The 27,041-nt window shown below is 42.7% G+C and overlaps 1 protein-coding gene across 1 annotated transcript in view; it reads left to right on the forward strand.

The window, feature by feature from the left end:
• Positions 1–27,041, forward strand: part of CDC40 (cell division cycle 40) — a 50,306-nt gene that overhangs the window by 7,963 nt on the left and 15,302 nt on the right. The window contains exons 3-9 of the mRNA XM_084775104.1: positions 7,988–8,074; positions 17,012–17,141; positions 21,060–21,143; positions 22,500–22,639; positions 23,573–23,669; positions 25,671–25,810; positions 26,551–26,625. Of these exons, the coding sequence (XP_084631230.1) occupies positions 7,988–8,074; positions 17,012–17,141; positions 21,060–21,143; positions 22,500–22,639; positions 23,573–23,669; positions 25,671–25,810; positions 26,551–26,625 (753 nt within the window). The remainder of the gene's footprint in view (positions 1–7,987; positions 8,075–17,011; positions 17,142–21,059; positions 21,144–22,499; positions 22,640–23,572; positions 23,670–25,670; positions 25,811–26,550; positions 26,626–27,041) is intronic.

The raw sequence follows: 27,041 nt of genomic DNA on the forward strand, positions 1-27,041 counted from the left end.
ATAGCTCAGCTAGCAAAGTGCCTGCCTTACAGACACAAGGGCCTGAGGAGGCTCCGGAACTCACATAAGAGGAAGCCAGGTATGGCGGTGCACACACAAGAGCAGGGCTGGGGAGGGAGGGACGGAGGAGCCCTGGGGCTCACTGGCTGGACAGCCTAGCCTGTTGGCGAGTTCTGGGCCAGTGAGAAACCCTTTCTTAAAACGACAAAAACAGGAGCAGCGCTAAGAAATGAGGCTAAAGGTTGCATTCTGCCTCCCACCACAAAAGCATTAATAGCTTTGTATCATTAAATTCCTCTTTTCATGGCATTCATCTTCTTAGAGAAAGCTATATATGTTTATTATATAGGTTATTGTCTGTCTTTCCCACTAGACCAAAATCCCACGAAGGCGGCAGCCTTGTCTGTTGTAGGTTAACAGCTGCTGAATGGCCAAATCTGAACTTGCCGTACGTGTCTTACCACCTTAACTACACAAAGTAATTCAAAAGATCATTTCTGGCTGCCAGCTTCTCACCCGTTATCAGCCCTTTGCTGTCTCTAAGAGCCGTCTTCAGAACACACTGGTGCTTCCCGCTGGTTCCTGCGCTCTGCCCCCTCCCACCTCTTGTTGTGTCCCCATATGTTGGTTATCCCCTCCTTCTTTTTCTCTTCTTTCTTTCTGTGTCGTCAGCTTGGCCTGAACTCAGATCCTAGCGCCCAGCCTTCCCTGTGGTGGGATTCCAGGAATGGCCCAGCAGCCCCTGCATGCCCCTGCCCTGTGCCTCTCCCTCTGTGACTGTATTCCGACTTAGACTTTCCTTAAGGAAGAAGAAAAACGTTGTATTCTGGAAATCCTTCCATCTGACACCCTCGTTCTTCTGGGGTTTTATCATTGTTTGTTTGTTTGTTTGTTTCTATCTGTTTTCTTTTTTAACCCTTTAGTGAGCTGCATTGCTGTGTTGCTCTGCACACCCTCACCCACAGCACTGCTCTCCACATCCGCCTTTGGTAGTCCATCTCAGTACGGAATCACTCGGGCCGAGGCTGTGCCAAATCCAGTGACTGTTAGTCAGCTTTATTCTTCGTAATTTCTCTGTGGATTTATATTCTCTTTCATCGTTTTAATTTAACAAATACTTATTGGCATGTGCTGCCTGCCCTGCATTCTTTGAGGCATATAAGGATATAAAATGTAAGTAAAAGCTTTGTGCAATAAATAATGCATCTCAAATACTGTGAAAAATAAAACATTCCATAAGACTACAGGCAGAAAAATATTTTTTTCCTTCCTGTGGCAGGAGGAAGGTCAGGGGAAATGGGAAGGTGACTTATTATCACATAATAAAGGCAATGCCCGTGATATAAGGTAGTAACAGTGCGGGATGCCTGTGATACAGGATAATAACAGCACGGATGCCTGTGATGTGGGGTAGTACCAGTGTGGGATGCCTGTGATACAGGGTAGTACCAGCGCGGATGCCTGTGATATAGGATAGTAACAGCACGGATGCCTGTGATGTGGGGTAGTACCAGCTCGGATGCCTGTGATACAGGGTAGTACCAGCATGGGATGCCTGTGATACAGGGTAGTACCAGCGTGGGATGCCTGTGATACAGGGTAGTACCAGCGTGGGATGCCTGTGATACAGGGTAGTACCAGCGTGGGATGCCTGTGATACAGGGTAGTACCAGCGTGGGATGCCTGTGATACAGGGTAGTACCAGCGTGGGATGCCTGTGATACAGGGTAGTACCAGCGTGGGATGCCTGTGATACAGGGTAGTACCAGCGTGGGATGCCTGTGATACAGGGTAGTACCAGCGTGGGATGCCTGTGATACAGGGTAGTACCAGCGTGGGATGCCTGTGATACAGGGTAGTACCAGCGTGGGATGCCTGTGATACAGGGTAGTACCAGCGTGGGATGCCTGTGATACAGGGTAGTACCAGCGTGGGATGCCTGTGATACAGGGTAGTACCAGCGTGGGATGCCTGTGATACAGGGTAGTACCAGCGTGGGATGCCTGTGATACAGGGTAGTACCAGCGTGGGATGCCTGTGATACAGGGTAGTACCAGCGTGGGATGCCTGTGATACAGGGTAGTACCAGCGTGGGATGCCTGTGATACAGGGTAGTACCAGCGTGGGATGCCTGTGATACAGGGTAGTACCAGCGTGGGATGCCTGTGATACAGGGTAGTACCAGCGTGGGATGCCTGTGATACAGGGTAGTACCAGCGTGGGATGCCTGTGATACAGGGTAGTACCAGCGTGGGATGCCTGTGATACAGGGTAGTACCAGCGTGGGATGCCTGTGATACAGGGTAGTACCAGTGTGGGATGCCCGTGATACAGGGTAGTACCAGTGTGGGATGCCTGTGATACAGGGTAGTACCAGCATGGGATGCCCGTGATACAGGGTAGTACCAGCATGGGATGCCTGTGATACAGGGTAGTACCAGCGTGGATTGCCTGTGATACAGGGTAGTACCAGCGTGGGATGCCTGTGATAAAGGGTAGTACCAGCGTGATGCCTGTGATTCAAGGTAGTAACAGCGCAGGATGCCTGTGATGTGGGGTAGTAACCAGTGGGGTAGGCAGAAAAAGCATCAAAATACTTGCTGATTTGTTTTGTTTTGTTTTGTTTTAAAGCAGAAATTAGTGTAATACAGCAGAAATGAGGTGTGTGTGTGTATTAAGAGATCCTTAGATCCTCAGCTCTTCCCCCACACACTCAGATCCACACCCTTTATCTCTCTATTAGGAAACAAAATAGACATCTTTAAAATATATATATAGTAAGATTAGACAAAATAATAAAGATAATATAAAAACAAATGAGAATAAAACAAAACAAATGGGAAAAAGGAAAAAAAAGGTACAGGAAACATACAAACCTAGATACAAACATTTGCACACACAAAAATCCCATAAAACACAAGATGAGAAACACAAAAATCCTGTAAGGTTTATGGGAGGGGGAAGGCCAGACAAAGTACCTTCAAAACTGCCATTGAGTTCCTTTTGAGTTGGCCATTTCCTACGGAGCGTGGGTCCTCCCTAAAGAGTGGTCTGTGTACCTAGTGAGACCCCGTTGGAGAACACTGCTTTAAGGGTGACTATCAATTGGAAATAGCTTCTGGGTTAGGGATGGGCTTGTGTCCATGCCCCAGCCCCGCCCTGCCTCGGCACTAGGACCCTATCTAGCTTAGACTCTGCAGGCCGTGTGTGTACTGCCACAGTCTTTATGAGTTCATATGTGCATGGCTCCCGTTGTCTCTAGAAGGTCTAATTTCCTTGATGTCCTTTATCCCCACTGGCTCTTCCTATCTCTGTCCTTCTACCAACTCTTCCTCAGAATTTCCTGAGCCCTGAGGGGAGGGATTCGATGGAGACAGCCCTTTTAGGACTGAGTGTTCCAAGTCTCTTACCCCTGTACGTTGTCCAGCTGTGGGCCTCTGTCTTCATTCTCATCTACTCCAAGGGGACGCTTCTCTGATGACGGCTGAGCAAGACACTGAACTGTGTCATTCCATATCTTTAACAGGACAGTAGTATTGGGTTTTCTCCCATGGCCTATTAAGTCTCAGGTTTTTGGCCACCCGAGCAGTGACAGACATGGGTTCCATAAGCAGATCGTGTGGTTGGTTACTCCCAACCTTTGTGCCACTGTTGCAGTGTTTCAGGCAGGTCACCATTGTAGTTAGAAGGGTTTGTGGCTAGGTTGATGCACACCTTTGTCCTGGTCGCACGCACAGTAGCTGTCAGTGAGTGCTAGTCATTAGGAGTGAAGGCTCTGGGAAGGCTCCGGCTTGACTTCTCCCTGTCCATTGAGTTATGTAGGTGTTGTCTTTAGCAATAAGGCCTTACTATCAGTTTGTGGAGAACCACCAATAGCCTTGTCAGTAGCCTGAGTTGTTTGAGGGTTTCCATGAGGTCCCTTTCACCAACAGCTTGATTAGATGTAATTCATTCCTGGCACTGGAGGATTTATTTGGTGGCTAGAGATGTCTAGATTTTTTACTAACTATATCCATTGACCTGTGTATTTCGTGATTTCATTTTTTGACAGCTATGCAACATTCCATTATGTAATTATACCATATTTTCTTTATCCAGTCATCTGTTATCAGTCATCTAGTCTGTTCCCAATTTCTGGCTGTTATGAATAGAGCAGCAGTGAACATGGCTGAGCAAGCATCTCTGTAATGGGATATAGTGTTCTTTGAGTATATGCCCAAGAGCGGTATACCTGGATCTAGAGGTAGACAGACCCCCAGCTTCCTGAGGAAGCACTACACCAATGTCTATACTGTTTGCACTATACCAGCGACGAATAAGTGTTCCCTCTGCATCCTTGTCAGCCAGAGCTGTCATTTGTCTTATTGATCTTGGCTGCTGTGACTGGTGTAAAATGAAAAATCTCAAAGTAGTTTTGATTTGCGATTCTGATGACTAAGGATGCTGAACATTTCTTTAATTATGTCTTAGCCATTTGTGTTTCCTCTTTTGAGAATAGTCTGTTTACATCTGTACCCCATTTTTTTAATTGGGTTATTTACTTTCTTGGTGTCTGATTCTTTTTGAGTTCTTCATATATTTTAAATATTGGCCCTCTATCAGATAGGTAGTTGGTGAGAATCTTTTCCCATTTTGTAGGCTAGCACTCTGTCCTAATGATGGTGCCCTTGGCCATACAGAAGCTTTTCTGTTTCATGAGATCTCATTTATAAATTGGTAATCTTAGTGCCTGCGCTACTGTGTTCTGTTCAGGAAGCCTTTCCCAATACCAGCAAGTTCAAGGCTATTCCCCACTTTCTCTTCTGTCAGATTCAAGGTATGATGGCCGTACATTGAGGTCTGTGATCCAATTGGAGTTGAGTTTTGTGCAGGATGATAAGTATGGATCTAATTATATTTTTTTCTGTACATGAAGTTATCCAGTTTGACCAATTGTTGAATATGCTGTCTTTCCGTGCCCCAGCCCCCACCCTCCATCCCCCGCAGGGTATATTTCTGGCTTCTTTATGAAAAACCAGGTGTCTGGACACATGTCTTGGTATTCAGTTTGATTACGTGATCAACACATCTCTGTGTTTATGTTAGTACTATTTTTATTAGTATAGTTCCGTAGTACAGTTTGAAATCAAGGATGCTAACACCTCCAACAGTTCTTTTATTATTCAGGATTGTTTTAGCCCTCCTGGCTGATTTGTGTTTCCATATGAAGCTGAAAATTGTCCTTTCAATTTCTGTGAAGAATTGTGTTGGAATTTTGGTGGGGATCGCATTGAATCTATAGATTGCTTCTGGGAGGACGGACATTTTTTGCTATATTAGTGCTACCACCCCATGAGTATGGGAGGTTTTTCTATCTTCTGATATCTACTCTAATTTCTTTTTTTAAATGTCTTAGCGTTTTACTATACGAGTCTTTCACTGGCTCAGTTGGAGTTTCCCAAGCTCGTTTTAGTGAGGCTGTTGTGTAAAGTACTATTCCTCTGGTTCCATTCTCTTCTCAGTCCCTGTCTTTGTACATAGAAAGCCTGACTGATTTGTGTGTTAATTTGTATCCTGCTACTTTGCTAAAAGTGCTTCATCAGTTGTAGGAGTTTCCTGTTGGCGTTCTTAGAGTCACTTATGTATACGATCATATTATCTGCAATTAAGGCGACATTGACTTCTTGCCTTCCGATTTGTGTCCCCTTGATCTCCTTCAGTTGTCTTACTGCTCCAGCTAAGACTTGAAGTACTGTGCTGGCCCGGTGTGGTGAGAGGACACAGCCCTGTCCAATTGGTGATGTTAGTGGAATCAGCATTCCACTTCGGTTGATGTTGTCTATGGACTTGCTGCTGTAAATTGTCTTTATGTTGTTGAGCTATGTCCCTTGTCTCCTTAATCTCTCCAAAATTTTTATCGTGGAGGGATGGTGGGTTTTGTCAAAGGCTTTTTTTTTTTTTTTCATCTAAGGAGATGATCATGTGGCTTTTAAAAAATCTGTTTATGTGGTGGATTGCACCTACTGATTTGTGTATGTTGAACTATCCTTGCATCTCTAGGATGAAGCCAACTTGTTCGTGGTAGATGAACTTTTTAATATGTTCTTATATTTGGTTTGTAAGAATTTTATTGAGAATTTTTGCATCTGTGTTCATAAGGGAAGTTGATCCATAATACTCTTTCTCTGTTGGGTCTTTATGTGGTCTAGGTATCAGGGTAATTGTGGCCTCCTAAAGAGAGGTTGTTTAGTGTTTTGATTATTATGTGTCAGGAGGAGTTTCTTTCCTGGTCCAATCAGTTGGGTGGTCTGTGTGCTTTGTATTTCTTGATAGGTACCTCCTCCTCGAGGGAAAATTCCTAAGGGAATTCTCTCTCTTCTGTGGTTTGTTGAAATTATTGTCTGTGCCTTTGGCCTGGGTTTCTTTTCCTGCCTCTATTTTTATTCATAGAGTTCATCTTTCAGTGTCCCAGTTTTCTGGGTGTTTTATACCTTTTTTTATTTTATTTTATTTTTAAATAATTTATTTAGTTTTATTTTATGTGCATTAGTGTGAAGGTGTCAGATCCTTTGGAACTGGAATTACAGACACTCGTGAGCTGCCATGTGGGTGCTGGGAATTGAACCTGGGTCCTTTGGAAGAGCAGGCAGTGCTCTTAACCACTGAGCCATCCTCCAGCCCCATACCTTTTTTTTTTTTTTTACAAACAAACAAACAAACAAAAAACATTTTGTCTGAAATGCCCCACCCTTTTTTAAAAAAAATCTGGTCTTCAAATCTGACATTCTTTGATCTCTTATATTCTGTTGTCGAGGCTTACCATCTCTGAGGGGTTTGCTTGTTTGATTTGTTAATTATTCATTCCCAATTTTACTTCAATTTGGATTTTCTTTAGAGATTCTGTTTCTACTTTCCTGTCTGGAACTGTTTTCATCAAGTCATTCACTGTAGTTTCATATATTAATGGATTTACTCATATTCCCTTTAAGGACCTCTTACATATTCATAGGCGCCATTTTGAAGTTCTTGTCGAGTGCTTCAACTGTGTTGCGTTTCTTAGCGCCTATAGAATAGGGTTGCTGGGTTCTGGTGAAGACATAGGTCTGGCTGCTTTTGATTGTTTTTACTCTGATGTCTCCTCACCTGGGTTTGGGGTGATTGTGATCCTAGGTGTTGATATCTGCACATAATAAGCAAAAGTCTAAATGTACAGAACAAAGAAAAAATATTAAAAGCTGGAAGGGGAAAAGACCATGTAACATAAAGGCAGACGTACTAGAACTACACTTCACTTCTCGATGGTTCCGGGCGGGGCTCCCATTTTTTGTTTTCTGGGATTTTAGAGAGTGTGGTGGCTGTGGGGGGCCTGGTAAGGGAGTGCTTCTGGGTCCCTTTCTAGTGGCCACGGGGCGTCCTGGGTAGAAGGTGTTTCTAGATATTGGGGGCTAACAGAAGGAGTGAGGGTGGGCTAGAAGTGAGGGCTGAGAGGGTCCAGTGGGGAAGACAGCTGGCTCTGCCACCAAGTTCAGCAGAGTCCACAGGGAGCAGAGACAGAGAGGGAGGCCAGCCCGCCCGGGTGGTCTGCTGCAGGGTTGGGCTTAGACTGGAGACTTGGAATGGAGCACAGGAAGGAATGTGAAGACGGCAGACCTGATTCCCAGGTGCAGGGCCGGGGGCTCCTAGACAGCGCCTCCAGGCATCGGGGGCTGACACGGCAGTGGCGAGAGGAAGCTAGAACTTCTTAATTGAAGTGCTTTGGGCACTGTTAACCTATTTAGTTAATAAAGTTAGTATGTTAAAATAAGAAATTATGTATTTTTATTTCTAAAATTGTATTACTGTATATGTTTCATTACTCTTTGGTTATCATAATTATTAGTGCTGTGTGACTAAAGTGACAGTCATGAAGTCAGTGTTTACATGTCTAAAATACTGGTGCAACTTTGATACAGCTCCTAAACTATATACTCACTTAGAAAATGTATAACGTTCATTTGCTTTGTTTTAGGAAGATCTGGAGACTGGAGTTCACCTTGACCCTGCCGTCAAAGAAGTTCAGTATAATCCTACCTATGAGACCATGTTTGCTCCTGAGGTAAGAAGGCGCACCTAGGGTCTCCCTCAGGCTGAGTATTTAACTTACACAGAGGTTGATAAATGGATGTTGAATTTGTAAAATTCCTTCTCATGAAACTATGCTACTATAAGTTGTACAAAATATATTATATCCTTCCAGTCTCTAAAAACCTAGTTTTTGTGAGAATCTTTTTAAAACACCACTGACTGCATATCTGCATACACATGGTTGGTCATATGGAACTGTCTTTTGAAAAAGGGAGCATGAAAATATCTAATTCTTCACTGTAAACTTGATACTCTTGTCTTAGCATTGATAAGGGAATATTATAATTAGCCAAAAGAAAAATGAATTATTAACATTAATACGTAGTATGTTATGAGACCATCACAGATACCTCTCCAGTGGCACACTCACACACTGCTGCAAACAGTCACAGTTGCTGAGGGAACCAGTGTGCGCCATGGGATCTTTCCTGCTTTTGCTTGGTGATAAGTAGTAATAGTAATGTTGGGAAGGAGTGAAGGGATAATTCCTCATGTCCACTTAAAGTCTTTGAGCACTGGCCATTAAGGAAAGTTGATTTGAAAAGTTAATGTCCTTAGACATTAAAATGGAGAAGGCACTTGATTGACAACAAGGAGCCAGAAAATAGTCATCATAAGGCACACACACTCCCACCCTGCCAAAAAAAGACTTGACTAACAGGATCTTTAAGATGCTTCTTAAAGGCAGACGCAGGGAGCTACAGCTTGTTGTATCTTGTTGGAAGATGCGGTGCGTTTAGTAGTTTTCTTCTCATAGCATACAGACACACAGCCTCCCAGAGCAGTGCCCTAGTACTCCGCCCAGCTAGGCTCCCACGGCATGCAAGCGGTTGCACTGAGGTGTGTGGCGCTGCCGGTGCTGCGGCTGCTCTGCTCTACACCTTACTCCCTTGTGACAGTGCTGCCCTCCTGCCTCTGTGAGCTGTCTCCTCTCCCTGAGTAGCATCTCGGCTGGCCCACTCAGGAGCGTGCCAGTGCGTGTGCGCTTCGTGGTCCCTACAAATGAACGGGGCTCCAGTAAAACAGTGCTTGTTGGTATTCAGAGGATGAGAACATTTGAAAGCAGTGTGGCGCATAACATTTTGATATCAGCTTATTTTCTACAAGATCTGCTTTTTTCTAAATTGTGACTTATTATTAACTGTTATACTGCCATATAACTATATTTTTAAAACTTTCAATCAAAAGGCTAAATGTAAATGAATTGATTTTGTACTGATATTGGCAAGCCATGACTTCCGTCCCTCCTCCCTCATGCTAAGGAGCCGCCTCTAACTTGCAAACTTGTCCGTGTTAGGAATCCAGCTCTGCGTTAAAGCTTAAGGAAGGAGTGCTACTAGGAAGCAAAATTAGAATCTTTCGTAATTGCCAAGGAAGCAATCATCTGTGATATAACAGATTGGGGACTTTGTGTTTTATGATTAGAATCCAAATCACTTGGCAGAGTCTGGAAAGGTGACACCAGGATCTTTGCTAGGTTCAAGTCAAGTCCCTAGATTTTTGAGGATCCGCTGTTAAAAACAATATGTGATCCCTCTCCTCAGCCTGCTGTTGTGCATGGGGTGTGTTGTGTGTTGTCTAGAGACTCGACTGTTTTCCTCTAGAGTACAGTTCCCTTCACCAGTTTAAGGAGACTTTGCGTCTGGTTGGAGAGACAGCTGTTTCTCTACAAAAGTCATACTTGAAGTGGACAGTGGGCAGTACAGTCCAGGTTTACAAGGTGAAATTTGGAATGAGATTGTGTATTTGCTTTTGTAAGACCTAGTCTTTTCTCACAATTAAAATTAAGGCCATGTCTACTTTGCTGAGTCAAGGATCCATGAGTTAATGCCCCGTGTGACTGGGAAATGCTGGCATAGAGCGGGCATTTAGCAAGTGGGATTGTATGTTGTGTCTACTGTCATGGGCACTGCCGAGCAGGTAGGCTTTTATGGGGAAGGATTACGGGCTGAAAGTAGGAGCTGGGGCTACATCGTAAGCTCCGAAGCGCGGGAGTGCTTTAATCATAACCTCGCAGTGTCATCAGGGAGATCAAACCTGGTGGTGCAAGGATTTGGCAGCGAAGGGGAGAGTTTGGTTTTAATAGATGAAAGAGTCACGGAATTATTAAATGGAGCGATGTTATCATCAGAATTGAGTTTGTAGGATGAGCTGTCTGGTTAGGCCCTGAGTGATAGGAAAGAACAGAAAAAGAGACTAATGGGTGAGAACCCACTGTTTATCTTCATCATACACACACACACACACACACACACACACACACACACACACACACACACACGAACTGAGGTGCTGATGTTCTTGCTCCTTTTGTACTTCTTAAACCTGTGAGGTGAGCGTTCTTCACCCTTTATTTGTACAGCACAAAGCAAGTCTGATTACACTGCCGTCAGTAACGTCGGGAGGGGAGGGAGGGGGGGACACCACCCAGATCTAGATCACTGTTAATTATCCATCAGTTACTGGAAGGATCATTTGAGGACCACTGTGTAATCTGCAGGAAACGGTCCTACGACTTTGCTAATTCTGAAAATTAACCAAGTTGCTTATTTTGTAAAATACCAGTCCTCCATTCCATCCAAGAACTTCCCTAGATGGTCTGTCTATTGACAAGGAATCATTTGCTCCAATTATAGACTGAAGTTGAAAATATCATAGTCAGGGTTTTAGATCAGCAGCTTTCTTCCGTGAACTAGGTCCTTTTTTAAACTTTTTAGAGATAAATTATTTATTAGTTTCTATAAAAACATATTAAATTCACTGGACTCAGGAAGAAATCTAGACCCCTTACACTAGCTATGCTTTTAGGGTCTGTGTGTGTATATATATGTATGTGTGTGTGTATATATATATATGTATATAATTCAGAGAACAAATGCTAGCAGCTATTAAAAATATAACCATAAGAGCTGCATAAATATTAATGCCTTAGAAATTTTGTGGTTTTCCACTCGTCTGAGAAGACTGACCTCAGAGTTGTCAGCAGCAGCAACAGTGATGTGTGCTTTATAAGTAATGGTCAGACTTCACATACATCTTACAAAATTATTCTGCCAACAAAACTGAATCATACTCTTTTCCTGATCTGTAGAATATAACTCAGTAAGTAAATTCTTCTCATTTCAAAATATCTTTACAAGTGTTAGACATTAAAGGTACCATGACTATTAATGAAAAATTTATCAATAGCTACAAAAAAAAAAACCAATGTGGGTTTTCCTTGTACATAAAGTTTTAGTTGTGATTTCATGTAATCTATTTTTACCAGCACGAGTCATGTTATGATACACGGCTGAGAAAGTGAGTCTCCTGAAGACTTCTGAGAAGCTCCTTTTTTCTTCTTTCTTTTTTGTTTTCGAGAAGCGTTTCTCTGTGTAGCCCTGGCTATCTTGGCACTCTCTGTATTCCACGCTGGCCTTGAACTTAGAGATCCTCATGTCTCTGCCTCCCAAGTGCTGGAATTAAAGGAATGTGCAGAGCCAGGTGAGTCCAGGGCAACCAGAGCTGCACACAGAAACCGTGGTTCAGAAAACAAAGAACCGAAAGGGATGTGCCACCGCTGCCCAGCTGGAGAACCCCTTCTTGTAGTTAGCAGATCTCTGAGACGTTCATGCGAGCATCTTCACATATAAAAGTGTTTCTCCCCGCTCTACTCAAGTCATCACTCCACACAGGTGGGCGGGTCCAGCTGCTTCCCTTCAGAGCATTGTCATTCAGGAAGCTCATCCCTCCTGTCACTGAGAGTCACCCTCTGACCAGTGTCACCCACACATACCCGACACCGTGGTTCTTACTGGTGGTTCTGCTTTCACTTGTTTGATGGCTAATCTTGCTTGTCAACTTGACTGCATCTAGAAGTAACTAAAGCCCAAGCGGCTAGCTATACCTATAGGGATTTTTATTCTTAATTAGTTACTCGGAGTGAGATCTTTTAATCTGGATCTTTTGAGGTGGGACGATTCATCTTTAATCTGGGCCACACCTTGTAGTGGCAGCCTGTATAAAGGACCCGGAAGAAGGAAGCTTTAGCTCTTTGCCTGCTTGCTCTTGCTCTCGGTGGCAAGTCATTTCCTTCACTGGCATTGGAGCTTCTTTTGGATTCTGATGTATACTGAAGACCAGCTGAGACATCCAGCCTCATGGAATAAACAACTATTGGATTCTTGGGCCTTCCTTTTGTAGACAGCCATTGTTGAACAAGCTTGACCACAACCTGTAAACCATCCTAATAAATCCCTCATATGTACATATAGAATATATTCCCTATTATATTATGTATAACATATATATTATGTTATACATAATATATTATGTATATTTTATATGCATAAAATATATATTAAAGACATATGTGTATTGTATGGATAATATGGTATATATTTATGCTATAAAATATGTGCATTTAATGCATATGTACATATACATATAAATGTATATAAGGTATATACATATATATTATATGATATATAATATATAATAAATCCCCCATATATATCTTTATATATATTCATTTTATAAGTGCTGTTCCTCTACAGAGCTGAGACTACTATATCATGCAACTTTTTTCAATTTTATACATTAGTGAGAGCATGCAGCATTTATCTTTCTTGTCCAGGCTTATCTCATGTAACATAGTTTCCTCCAGGTTCATCTATGTTGTCACAAATGACAATATTTTTTAAGATTGGATTGTTTTCTACTCTGTGTGTGTGTATATATATATATATTTTTTTCCCCCCTCTTGTTTTGCTTCACTGTGTAGCCCTGGCTAGTGTTAGCTCACTACATAGATCAGAGTGGCCACCATCTTGTACTCTTCTGCTTCTGCCTCCCACCTGCCTGGCTTGCGCGCTTTCCTTTGTTCATTGCCTAGTTGACAGCCACTTCGGCCATTGCACATAACCCTGCAGTGAAACGGGAGTGCTTATTTCATTCATTTCCTCTGGGCACATACTCAGTCAAAGCTTCGCTAGATCGCGTGACAGTTCTAGTTCTCAGCTTTGAGGGCCGTCCGTGTTGTGTTGCGCGGGCTCTGGTGCTGCTGTGCCCTCCCTTCAGCAAGGCGCTGAGTTGCTCCCTCCCACCTTGCCACGTTTGCCTTTTTCATAAGCAAAGGGCTGTTCTAGCAGAGGTGAGGTGGTTCTTCATTGAGGTTTTAATTACATTTCTCTGATTACTGATGATGAACATTTGTTTTCTTTTTTACTTTATGTGCATTGGCAACTCACCTGCATGTGTGTCTGTGTGAGGGTGCTGGGTCCCCTGGAACTGGAGTTAGACGGGTGCACGCTGCCTTGCAGGTGCTGGGAATTGAACCTGAGTCCTCTGGAAGATCAGTCAGTGCTCTTAACCACTGAGCCATCTCTACAGCCCCAGATGGACTTTTTTTTTTTTTCATTTACCTGGCCATTTCTTCTTCTTCTTCTTCTTCTTCTTCTTCTTCTTCTTCTTCTTCTTCTTCTTCTTCTTCTTCTTCTTTTTAAATGGCTATTGTGGTCCTTTGTTTCAATCAGTTGTTTTCTTGCTATTGATCTGTTTGAAATCTCTGTATATTTGGAATATTACCCCTTACTAGTATATTATTTGCAAATATGAATAGTTTCTTACATTTTAATTGTTATATAAGGAGTTAAATTGCAGCCAGCTATAGTGTACTCTAATATGATTGTAACTGAAAACTTAACCCTCAAGTTAATTAGCTTGATATGTGAATATATTATATATTCATGTACAAATGCTTGTTCTTCTATATTCACTAGCACATTGGTATAAATTGCTATAAGTCACTTTAACATATTAGCTCTTAAACCCAGTATACTGGTTTGCTTTTCTTCCCTGTGACCAAAATTTCTGATATAAACAGCTTAAGGGGGGTGTTTTATTTTATTTTTATTTTTGTGGGTGCTTTGCCTGCATGTGTATCCTGCACTACTTTTGTGTCTGGTCCCAGTGGAGGTCAGAAGAGGGCATTGGGTTCCCTAGAACTGGAGTTACAGCTGGTTGTGAGCCACCATGTGGGTCCTGGGATTTGAACCCAGGTCTTCTGCAAGAGCATGCAGCACTCTTAACCACTGAGTCATCGCTCCAGCCCTCAAAATATTTTTTTACTCTCTATTTCCCTCACTCCGTGTTTGGTTGGCCCTATGGACTTGGACAGAACGTACAGACCCAGGTTGTGTGGCAGAGGAACCTCTGCATCTCACTGGGACGGGGCGGGGCGGAGCAGGATGCCAGGGACAAAATACCCTCCAGAATCCACTTTTGTCCAGTGAATTCTGCAACTTGGTTCCACCAGAGAAAGTTTCCAGAGCCCCTAAGAGATCACTGCCACCTGGGTGCTAAGTCCCCAGCACATGAGCCTTGGGGGATGAGGATGCTGATACCTCATATCCAAGCCTTAACACTTAGCTACTAAAACTTGAAAAGAAAATTTGAAATTGCTTATATACTTTTAAAATGGCTATTCCAGGGGCCGGGCGTAGTGGCGCACACCTTTAATCCCAGCACTCGGGCAGCAGAGGCAGGCGGATCACTGTGAGTTCGAGGCCAGCCTGGTCTACAAAGTGAGTCCAGGACAGCCAAGGCTACACAGAGAAACCCTGTCTCGAAAAACCAAAAAAAAAAAAAAAAAAAAGCTATTCCAGAATTAAAAGAGTTGCATATTCAGAGACCAGGACATCTGGGAAGCTTTCTCAGTTACAGTCAGCACAGAGCCCTGCAGAGCCTGCCTTCTATTGTCATTGGGTGTCTTTCAGATTCAACAGCTACCAGGAAGTTAAGGTGGCCTAAAGTGGATGAACCCTCCTCCACCACAGCTTCTTAATATTTTTGGTTGCCCCCTGCCCCAGATATCTCTAAGCTCTTTAGATTTTCACATTGCTGCAGGCACAGCAGCACATGTAAATTGCATTTTTTTAGTAAATGTGCTTCCATATAGAATTCCCCATCCCTTGACACTGAGGATGGTCTGTATAGAGCGGGGTGAGTCTGATGTGTACAGCCTGCGGGACTACCGCTTCTTGTAAAGTAGGTGCTCCTTTCCTAAGGCAATCACCCCATAGACGCTGGTAGCTTATCACACATGCTAGAGGCACATCAAGGGCAGTGGGGATTCTGTGGTTGGATTCTCTCTCCCCTACCGACGCGAGAGGCACCAGATGCTGTTGTGAGGTGATCTGTCATGGCACAGGCCGTGGTCTTAGGAACTTTTAACCATTGTCTTGTCACTGATTTGGTGCCTATTCGTTGTAACAAGTTTCATGAGTACATGAAGTTGGTGGCAACTCCCAGCAGTCCTCTGTTCCACTCATGAACAGATGTGGGCCACAAGGTCTTGCTTTGTTCTTTATAATTTAGAATGAATAGCAATTAAAAACCTTGTAGACATTGGGCGTTTTAAGCAGAACTGTAAGTTATAAGTCTACAGCAATCTTGCAGTGGTTTATTTTCCTCTAATGCAAATAATCTGACAGCTAAATTCATAATCTCCCATGCACAGTGCAGTCTGGAGAAGACGCAGTGCTGGCTAGGGAGCAGGAATTTACATGTGCGGCTTTGGAAATGTATCGTAGAAAAGATGTTCATCAAGATAGTAACCTGAGATGTTCTAATGTCAAAATACTTCATCAAGAACAACGCGTGTTACAGTGTACAAATAAACGCCCTTGTGCGCCCGCTGTAATGGTGTGTGCCTATAGGTGAAGGCGGGAGGATTGTCGATTTAAGGCCAGTGTGGCTTCCATAGCAATTCCTAAGCCAGCCTGGGCTGTATTGTGAAACAAAGCAGTAATAAAGAAAGGGAAGAATATTAAATTCATTCTTTGCTGAATGTGAAGACTCATTTTACTCTTCATAAAAACAAACAAGAAAGCAAGACGTTAAGGTAGAAAGATTGCCAGGAGCTCAAGGGTACTTGGGTCACAGCCTGTAGAAAATGGCCAGGAGTTCAAGGGCAGCTGGGTCACAGCCTGAAGCCCCGTCTCAGTGATTTTCCTAGGACCTTTTATAATGGCATTATTTAATAGAGTTAGCATGTCGTGTTGTGGTGCTTCTTAAGTGAGTGTCTTACAAGTTAGGCTTTCTGGTGGACTGTTTAGGGGATGGCTTAAGGCAGAGAGACCTTTGCCTTAGGTTTGTCCATAGTCTTGGTTTGTACAGGTAGAAAAATTTGGTCCTAGAACAGCTAAAATGCCGCACCTTAGGCTTCTTTATGTACGGCAGAGAAGAGCACCTGTCTACCTTCTCAGTATCCTTGTACAAAACAAATAGTTAGAAAGCCACAGCATTGCAAACCAGTAGGCGATAGTACCCCTGTTTTGTTGTGAATGTGAATTCTCAGAGTGGATAAGTTTTATTTACATTTGTGATCTCTTCTTGGGGACTGTTATAAACACTTAATTTTTAGTTTGTTTCTGTCCTGTGCCTCCACTAGGATTCTGGTTGATTTTTGGTTAATGGTGTCTATATTTTCTGTTTCCAGGCACTGTCATGAGTGTAGAGGATTCTGAGTCTCTACTTTTGAGGACTTATAATTAGCAGATGAAAAACATGCCTTTTAAAACAAAATTTGTGTTTCAGTGCTGTCATTGACAAAAGATCACCCCGAATCCCCAAGTCATGATTTAGGAATATCTAGAGTAATTCTGAGTTTTCCAGAGAACCACCTTCAAATTAGACTTCCGGCAGCGTGAACAGGGAGCTCTTGAAATAAATATCCACATGTGGACATACATGAGCTGTGGTCTTCTGTCCCAGGAGCTGGCAAACAGTGCTGATCAACCATTGCCTATTTACACAGAACCATGTACAGCAGGCATGGTCCCAAATAGGTCAGTCAGCCTCTGATGGTTTAGAGTTGAAAACACATCGTACAGTAATTTCCATAAGCTTCTTTTCCTTCCTATTGCAGTTTGGACCAGAAAATCCCTTTAGAACACAGCAAATGGCTGCTCCTAGAAATATGCTTTCTGGATATGCAGAGCCAGCGCATATCAATGACTTCATGTTTGAACAGCAGAGGAGAACATTTGCCACATACGGTAAGGTGATGATAAAACGTAAGCAGCTGTAAGTTGGGCTTTATTAATAGCATGAGTAATGTGTACCATCGCTGATTTTTGTCTTCCTGATTTTTAAATTTATTCATCGAGATTTCATCAGAGGCAATAATGTACTTTCTTATCCACACCTATAAATACTGGATGAGAAGTGTCCTTGAATATTGAGCTTTTATTTTAAATCCTCTGTGATTTTTCTTTTCAGTACTGAAAATAATCTGTGGTCCTAAAGCCAGGATGTTCCTTGTTACCATGCTCAGTAGTGAAGAGTTGTTATTAAGCCTCCATCACGTGCAGATCAAGTTGTCAATGAATAAATAGTATGAGAAATTACATTCATTGTCGTATATACTACTTAACTTTATCCATACCATTTCTCAAATGTTTTCTCTTCATTACTAAAGAATATTAGCCAGTAAATAGTAACAAATTCATAGCATAAAATAACTACACTCTCTCAGGGAATGTTGGACTTGGGGGTTTTTTCTATGCCCGCTCTCGCTCCCACAGAATGAGACAGAGACCTGTTACATTTATAATAAGCTTTAAGCACCATGACTGGGCAGATAACAATCTGCTCTAGCTCAGCTGCGCTAGCCTGGCCTACTTCCCAGCCGTGGGCCTGTTACCTGTCCTCTAATCTCACCCTGCCCACCTCTGCTCCGTCCTTGTCCCCATGACTCCTCTGTGATGACCTCCTCCTTGTGGCATGGTGACCTTCTTTCTCCTTCTGTATATTATTAGGTTATGTATCTGCATGACAAGTATGCAGTCACAGTGAAAACTGCATACCAGCTGGGAATGTAGCTCAGGTGACAGACTGCTGACCTAGCCTATACAAGGCGCTGGGGTCAGTCCCCAGGACAGCATAACTCAGGTAATATGGTCATATGCGCCTGTTATCTTAGCATTCCAAGGAAGTACAGGCCTGAGAATCTGTAGCTCAAGGTCACCCTTGGGTGCATAGCGTAGGCCAGCCTGAGCTACATGAGATCCTGTCTCAAAGACAAATAACAAAAAGGATGACGGCACACCACCAAAACCACTTTAAAAGATTTCATAGACCCCTCTAGTCCAGTAAAATAGTTACAAGTTGACTTTCTATCCATTGCTTCTATAAGGAGTCCATTCTAAGCCTACAGTAATGTGTGACACATTAGACACTACGTCATAAGGGCTGGGGATATGGCTCAGTTAAGATAGCGGCTGCAGCTGGCTATGATAGTGCACGCCTTTGATCTCAGCACTGGGAGGCAGAGGCAGGAGGATCCCTCTGAGTTTGAGACCAGCCTGACCTACACAGCTAGTTCCAGGACAGACAGCTCTACACAGATAAACCCTGTCGTGGGGGATGGGGGTAACCCAGTCTGCCCTTCCAGAGGACTTGGGTTCAGTTTCCAGCACCTACGTGGTAGTTTACGACTGTCTGTAAGTCTAATTTCCAAAGGATTCAAAGCCCTCCTCTTACCTCTGTGGCATCAGACACTCACATGATGCATAGACATGCAGAACACCCACACACACAGAAACAGAAATTTAACTGGTGAATTGATGTATTCTAGCCTTTACTAAGATACACTTAAAATTTTGTTTGAATAGATTTGGGAAGGGGACCATATATAATAATTTAGATAGCTTAAGTCTCTTTTTATAACCAAGCAAGATTAAAAAACAATAACAAATTCTAACTGTATTTAGCATCAAGTTGCTCTATAGCAAGAATAAGCAAAGAGCCATTCTTGTGTTTGCACGCCTTTAATCTCCGCTGTTGGGAGGCGGAGGCAAGTGGATCTCTGTGAGTTCAAAGACAGCCTGGTCTACAGAGTGAGCTTCAGGACAGCCAGAGCTATAGAGACCCTGTCTCTAAATAAATAGATAAGTAGATAAATCAATAAAGGGGCCATTGCATTGTGCCTCTGCCTGTAGTGATTTGTAGTAGGATGTTGTCTACGTGTTGTAGTCTCCCTTGGTTGTGAAAGGAAGATAACGCAATGGACTCATCGCCTAGGGAGCAAGGCAGCTGTGGGGATGGTGGAAGTGCTGGGGAAGATTCTAACACGGAACTCTCTCCTTGGGAACAAGACTGGCCAGAGGAGCTGGGGACTGCTGCTTACACAACGCAAGGATGACCAGGAACACCCCTGCTCCCCTGCAGCACCATGAAGTGTCATTCATATTTGTATTTACAAGTCTCATTTTCATTATACTTTAGGTAAATTTGGATGCTTGAGGTGGCAGTTTTTAAAGATAGCACTATGTTGGTCTGAGTTCTCCATAAACCGCTAAAAGTCTCATTAAAAGAACTCAGGTACAGGCTGGAGAAATGGCTGAGGCCAAGGTGAAGGCTCACAGCCCCAAAATGTGCAACATTTTGTGTGTCAAACATTACCTAGTGCAAGATGTGCTGCATGGCACCGTGGTCTCAGTGGTCCAAGGGAACACAGGGAAAGAGCATCTCCCCACATGGGTTCACATTAGTGTCCCCAAGTCAACCACCAAATAAGTGCTTGGTGAACATCAGTCCTCATAAGATCCCAGAGTGTTCATAGGAGGAAGCCAGATCATCAGTTAGTCAGTCTGTGGCTCATAATCTCTTTCTATAGCAGAGATTACAGAAAAGTCTTCTCTTATTACATAGTTCATATACAAACCTCGTAGATCTTAAGTATTCTCATGGGTCTTAAAGCTTCTTTCCAATTGTGAGTTTTCAGTGGAGTTTACTTTTTTTCCTATTGGTAGCCATTGTTAAAATGGTTATAACACTAATATTATCCTTATACCCTTAAAAACCTAAAGTAACTCATGGTATTTGAGCCTGTGGTTTCAGAGATCCTACTCCAAAGCTACATTTCTAACAACAAGCTCTCTCCTCTGGCTAAGAACGTACTGTAATGGTGGAAAACAGAAGGCTATATGCAGATAAGCTAATATCCAGATGGCTGGTTCCATGCCCGCATATTGTAAGGGTAATTTGAACACTGCACCCTTGGCCTCTTTTAAAGGTACACTTTGTAACAAATCTTTTTTATGTTTCCCCAAAGAAATCCCCTTCAATCTTCAGCTGCAAAAATAAAAATCAAGGTTAAATCTGCCTCCTGGTATGTGCCTTTGGAAAGTACAGTGGTGTTTCCTGGTTGTTTCATGGGCTGCAGGATATAGACGGGTGATCTGGCTCACTTTTATGAATACATTGCATTATCAAAAATGCATATCATAGAACATCCCTTTGAGAAAAGTCTAATCTGAGTGTGTGTATTCTTTTTTTTTTTTTTTTTTTTTGGGCGGGCTGGAGGGGGGGGCCTCCCTTTCATCAATTAGGACCACAAATGCTTGCAGCTGTGCCTGTGTGACTGGTTGAAAGACTTCATATGCCAGCAGATAGCCACAGAAACATCAGGAATTGCCTTTAAGAATCATATTTTAAGATTTAAGACTACTCTTACTAGGAAGGATATTTTCCAAATAATAGCTATATCTCATATACAACTTCTTACCCTATTTCTTTCTCAGTTTAGTAACTAATGTGATAACTGGAGCATCCATCAACAGGACGGAAAAGGAAGCAACTCCTAACTTTCTGAACACATCGTGCACATGTGTTCTTAACTCTGGGAGGCTTTGAAACTGAACTTTGAATCACAACTAGAAAGGCTTGTGGTGCTGCAGTGAGTGTTAGACTCGTCCTGTGAGATTCTGCTTCCTCTTCTCGGGTCTTCATGGTCCAGCCTGACACGTGGCTTAAGCGTTGTAAATGGAAGTAGAACCCAGGAAGGAAAGCCTGACCCTTAGAGACAGATGTTTGTTCTCTAGAAAGGAAAATACGAAGTGGGTGTTTGCGGGCAGTAATGACATGAGTTGTACAAGAGGGGCCGGTCATTCGTGTGTCCCTCTTGCTTTCAGGCTATGCACTGGACCCTTCATTAGATAACCATCAAGTGTCTGCTAAGTATATTGGCTCTGTGGAAGAAGCTGAGAAGAATCAAGGTAAGACCTTTGAAGTAGGTGAAAGTTGAGGAAATAGAGTGATACGGGCTAGAGCAGCAGTGCTTAGGACGGTTGCTGTTTGCTGCTCACTTTCGGCCAGTCTCGTCGGGAAGGTGGTGGCACTCATCTCGCGGTTATTTTGAGTACCTGGCACCATGCCCACCTCTTCAAATATTCTAATTACAACTAATGCATAGCTAACTTTGACAATTGGCCTTTCAGCTGTCAAGCTACATTTTAGAAAAATTCTATAGTAGGTGTCTGTTAAAACAATTTTGACATGGTGCTGTAATAGCAGATTTTCAATATGACTTCTAAAACATATTTATGTTCATATTCACTTAGTACTTAGAATAAGACAAGCCATCACAGCCTAAATGCCACCTTTGCACAAAGTTCATCAGAATATTGGAATCTTATTTCTAAAATGCCATTAAAATTAAATGATCTACTTATACAAGGATAGCCCTTTATTATGAAGCTACCTTATGTGTTAATCAGTACTAAGATAGAATTTTACTTTGCTTTGTTGTAACACAGAACCCAATGGGAACTGCTTTGAGTTCATATAGATTGGCTCTTTTCTCTTCCTCTCTCTATATAACTGGATCCTTAGCTTGTGACCATGACACTCAAACATTTCTGTGAATTTCTTGGGTGCAAACAGTATGCAGCCTTAGCCTGCTGATGAAATCAAAATTAAAAGCTTGATATTAGAGGCCAAGTGTAGACTGAAATCATACAGAAGTAATACCAGATTCTAGGAAACACTGTTTAATTTTACTGTTGTATATACATATGAATTAAAAATAAGTTATTAAGCATTTAATGCAGTTTAATTCCATCCTTAAGTGATAAGCTACAGTTTATTTTTGCTTCCAGAGGTTGCTCGTATTTTGCTGAGCATGGTGGTACACGCCTATAATCCCAGCTAAGGCTATCCTAAGCTACTTGGGCCTTGTCTCTGAAAACAAAGCAAAAAGCCCACCAGTGCTGGTGTTTGACTCGATAAGAAGGTGCCCGGCCTGAGCAGCTCCTTGCTCCCCAGCACCTCCCCCAGCTTCTGTCTTCCATCTTTCAGAAGCTGAAGACTAGAAACCTGGTGTGGTGCCTTACTTCCTGGCTCTCCTACCAACAGCAGCTGTTCGCTCACTCCTTCTTAAGCTAATAATAACAATACATTTAATAAATGATAATAAATATCTTTTTGTTGGCAAGAGTAGGTCTGCATAACAGATTCAGACCTTTTGGGTTTGGTTGCTTAGACATAGTTTAACCATATAAAGTCATATATTGCTGATATTTCAAAAGAAAGTAGGCGTGCTTACTTACGGCTTATATTTGTTGTCACTGTAGGTTTAACTGTATTTGAAACTGGTCAGAAGAAAACAGAAAAGAGGAAAAAGTTCAAAGAAAATGATGCATCTAATATTGATGGTTTCTTGGGACCATGGGCAAAATATGTGGATGAAAAAGATGTAGCCAAACCTTCAGAAGTAAGCTCTGATGTTTTCATTGTCAGTTCCACTGCGTGCCGTGTCTCTGTCAGTTATGTGTTGGTAAATGTGTGATTTCCCTTGAGAACCCGGGACTCATCAAAATCTCTCAGCCTTAGCTGACTGAGAAAATAGAATTTTCTTTGCCTTTCTTTGTAGTATTTGTATTTACCTTTTTGTTTTCTGTTGTGTTTTCTCCTATGCTCTTTTGCCTAATGTAGACTATGGGCCGATTTTTTTAAATAAAATTTCCCTTACTAATGTTCCTAGGTTGCCCTGCTTGCTGCCCTTGATCCCTGCTCCAATATAGAGTCAGCTCGCTGTCATCTAGAATTACTAGTGGACTTTACTTACTAATTTATTTTTAAATTCTTAAGTTTCATCAATATTATTTTTTAAATTTCTGTGAATTTTATAAAGTAAAACTACAGAATTCTTTCCTATCTCTGGAACACAGTGATAGACAAAATCAAGAAAGCCCCGCCTTTACGGAGCTTGTGTCCCAGCTGTTCCTCACATCTGTATGTGCTGCTGTCGTCTCTTGCCAGACCTCCCCAAAAGAGCTGGTCGCAAATCCGTACTTGTTGTTTATAGCATGTAAAAGCGACTCACTGAAAACAACATGGTGTTCTAAGACTCAGTAGCCTCTCTGATACCAATTTTCTGATGGCTTGGCTTTTCATTTGCATAATTAGCACATGTTCAATTTACTTATAGGTGTTCCAGTATATATCAGTTTAAAAATATTGTTGCGCATGTGTTAAATGCCATCTTGTAACCTGTATAACAGGCAGTCCATCTCTGGTCATGGAAGATTTGCCATTGTTGTCCTAGGAGACATTTGTGAACCTCGTTGTAAAGAGTATATAACCAACAGTGGGCACGATGGGACTTTCAGACACTAATTTTAAAGTTACTTCTTTGTTTTCGTAGGAAGAACAAAAGGAGTTGGATGAAATCACAGCAAAGAGGCAGAAAAAAGGCAAACAGGAGGAAGAGAAACCTGGGGAGGAGAAGACAATCTTACATGGTAATATAAGTTTCTTTCATGAAAATCTGTTGGGGTTTTTCTCGTTTTGTATAATACCAATTGCTCTTACCGTTGGCTGCCGCTATGTAACCATTATTTTATGAACAATATCTGTTCTACAGAAATCACCATAGACTTTATACTACTAAAAGGAAAAATGTAGCATGAGTTAAAGATAAGCACAGAATAATTTTTGTTTAAGTATCAGTGGATTTTTTTTTTAAATGAGTAAAGAAGAAACTTAAATGATCCGTAAGTTCCTTGCTAAAACAAAGTTGGTTCCTGAGGTGTGCCACTTATAGCCAATTACTCGTGAATCAGCATCATCATCTAGTACGTTTGCCTTTAAAGAATGAGCTGTTTCTATATCTATGAGCAGATTCGAGCTCACTGGGCTTACAGATGCACTATGGTGCACGGGTTCCTTGGGAATGGTTACAGTTAGGAGAGTGCCTGCCGATGGCCAGAGGCTTAGCGAGTGCGTGGTTCCGTCCTGGTGCTGTCCCACGTCAGGACCTTACGCTCAGGGGGCCATTTATAAATGGTTTCACAAACTTCAAGTTTATGTCCACGGAGTCTGGTTAGTGGTTATGGTGCTTAAAACCATAAGCAGAAACTGGCAGCGTTTATTGAACTCCTAACCTGGGACAGGCGTGCTGCCAGCTGCTTGCCAGGCCGTGCTGGCTGCACCTTTAATCCCAGCACTCAGGAGGCAGAGGCAGGCGGTCTCGAGTTCGATGCCAGCTTGCTCGACAGAATGAGTTACTAGATAGCCAAGGCTACACAGAGAAACCCTGTCTCAAAAAAACAAAACAAAACAAAAAAATCAAAACCAAAAAAGGAAAGGAGAGAAAGTCAGCTGCTTACATTTTTTTCACTTATGACTCCTTTTCCCCTGAGAAATGTTTCTAGTCATTGGTATATATAGTGGTGGTAGGTATAGAAAGGTGGTGTACAAATTAAACGCTTACCTGTTAATTAATTCTTTATAATTTTGGCATATAAATTTTACCATTTTTTAAAGATTCAAACAAGTTCTCATACTAATGAAAGCAATGTTCTTACTGACTTTTACATAAGAACTAAATCTTGCCTGAATATGTGATACTGTGGGAGGTCGAGACTCTATGTCTCTGAAACACACTCTATGTGTTTCAGACTCGATCAGTATTTTGACTTTGCGGCCATCGGTGCTGAGGACACCACTTTCCATGAATAGATTGTACAAAGTGGCAGATGAACATTTAGGGCCATTTCAGAGGCTGCTAGAAATTCTGTCCTAATGCTAAGCTAGAACTCATTTAGTGATTGTTAATGAAGTCAAACCAACCACTTGATAGCAGCTTTTTAATCAAACATAATCCAAACGTATACATACACGCTAAGGATGACGGTAGGAAAAGTGAAAGTCTTTGTTTTCCAGAATGCAGTCATTATGTGTCTAGAACAGTGCGAAGCTCTTTGTGTGGCACGAACGCTGCAGTTTATGGCGTACATTTTATACAGTGACATGTTTATAGTCTTACGTGTGAGCTGAGGGTTCTTTAAGCAGTGTTGGTGTCACAGGAGTGACAGCCTGCCACCCACGCAACTTGTCTTGTGAAGTTTGCAGTGAAAATGGGGACAGGCAGGGGAAAGGCAGCCCACAGGTGAGAGGTGGGAAGATGGAGGGACGGAGTGTCACACTTGCTCTTTGTTGGCTCCCTTCTTGGCCTGTGTCACCCTCAGTTCTGTAGCAGTGACTCAAAAGACCCAAGTATCGTCTTTTCTCCCCTCACACCTCTTAGGTGTTTGGAAATTCTAAATTCCTACCTCTCATTGTAATGATAGCAGGAATTCTAGGAGCTTCCGTTTAGCCAACATTAACATGATCAGCATGTTATTACCTAAGGTTCTAAATGGCCGGTAGAGCTGAGCATTTGCCGCTAGTTTAAGAATACAGATTGCATAACTGTGACTTCTGTTTGTTTATTTATGGCTTTCTTTTACGTTTTGTTTCAGTTAAAGAAATGTATGACTATCAAGGCAGGTCCTACCTTCACATACCTCAGGATGTTGGTGTTAATCTACGGTCGTCTGTGCCACCTGAAAAATGCTACCTTCCCAAAAAACAAATCCATGTCTGGTCTGGACACACAAAGGTAAGCTAGGCACGTGTTCCTGTTATAAAACACAAAGCGTGAAGCCTCAGCTGTCAGTGCAGGGGCCGCAGACAGAGTAGGAGCACCACGTTCAAGGGGAACGTGAGATAAGCTTTGCAGATGCCCTGTGGCACAGTGGCTCACCAGGCTCCAGGCTGTCCAGGCCGGCCGTGATTAAGCTGTGGGGTCAGTGTCCATCCCCCAGGGGTCAGTGTCCATCCCCCATACTGTCGCTTGTTCCTCTCCCCACAAGTTCCTACTGCCATCTGCTTCCTCTTGGCACAACACAGTGAACAACGGGCAGATGGTGCCCAGTCTGCCGCTTTGCCTCAGGAATGTTGCTTTGGGTCCTGGGTTTATCACACAGCGGAGAGTGGGTAGCCCTTGCTGTCTAGCCCAAGGTACTGTTTAAAGGTAGTGCAAAGTGGGATGTTTGCAAGCTTCAGAGGCTGCTCTTGTTTGTCACCTGCCCTATTCCAGCTGTCAGTTTCCAGATCTCTGCCGAGAACAGGAGACCACAGAAAAGAGAGAGAAGGGGGGTAGCAGTTTGACTGGCTCGGCTTAAGGGGGTGAAGCTGAAGTTTAAAATAAAAAGCCTTCCGTGCCTTCGTGTGCAGAGAAGGCCTCTTGGCACACTGTGAAGGCCATTCTAAAACATGTCGAGGGAAATAGCGAAGTGGGTGCTTGTAATATCGTGGCATTTGAATGCACCAGATCACTGACGTGCTGCCTCTTTCCAGGGTGTCAGCGCAGTCAGGCTGTTTCCTCTCTCTGGACATTTGTTGCTGTCTTGTTCCATGGACTGTAAAATTAAGGTGAGTTTTCAGTAACCCAGGGAGAGTGCCTCAGAACCCCAGAGCCAGTGAGGTCTGTCTGACTAGTCAGAAGGAAATCTGTGGTGTGAGACAGTTAGAGGCTAATCATTTTCTCCTAAGCCCTATGCATATAACTGTTTATGGACCACGGTCCAGTTGGCTGGACTCTTTAAAGCTCAGACAACTGATTAGGATGTAATCCAATCACTTTGGCCTTGGGCACATAAATATTGAATCAGGAATGATGCATTTTTTATAGAGGTTATGGATATGTAACTGCTTGTTCCTCAGACTGGCCAAGGAAGAAAAGGTAGATGATGGAAACTCCATGTCTAGAAAGTAGACAGAATAATTTATTTTATTCTTTTGTTTTGAATACTGGGATACCAACTAGCTGTGCCCTCAGCCCTCTCCTG

Source organism: Acomys minous (assembly GCF_964271855.1).
Source record: "Acomys minous genome assembly, chromosome: 3".
Taxonomy (NCBI): domain Eukaryota; kingdom Metazoa; phylum Chordata; class Mammalia; order Rodentia; family Muridae; genus Acomys; species Acomys minous.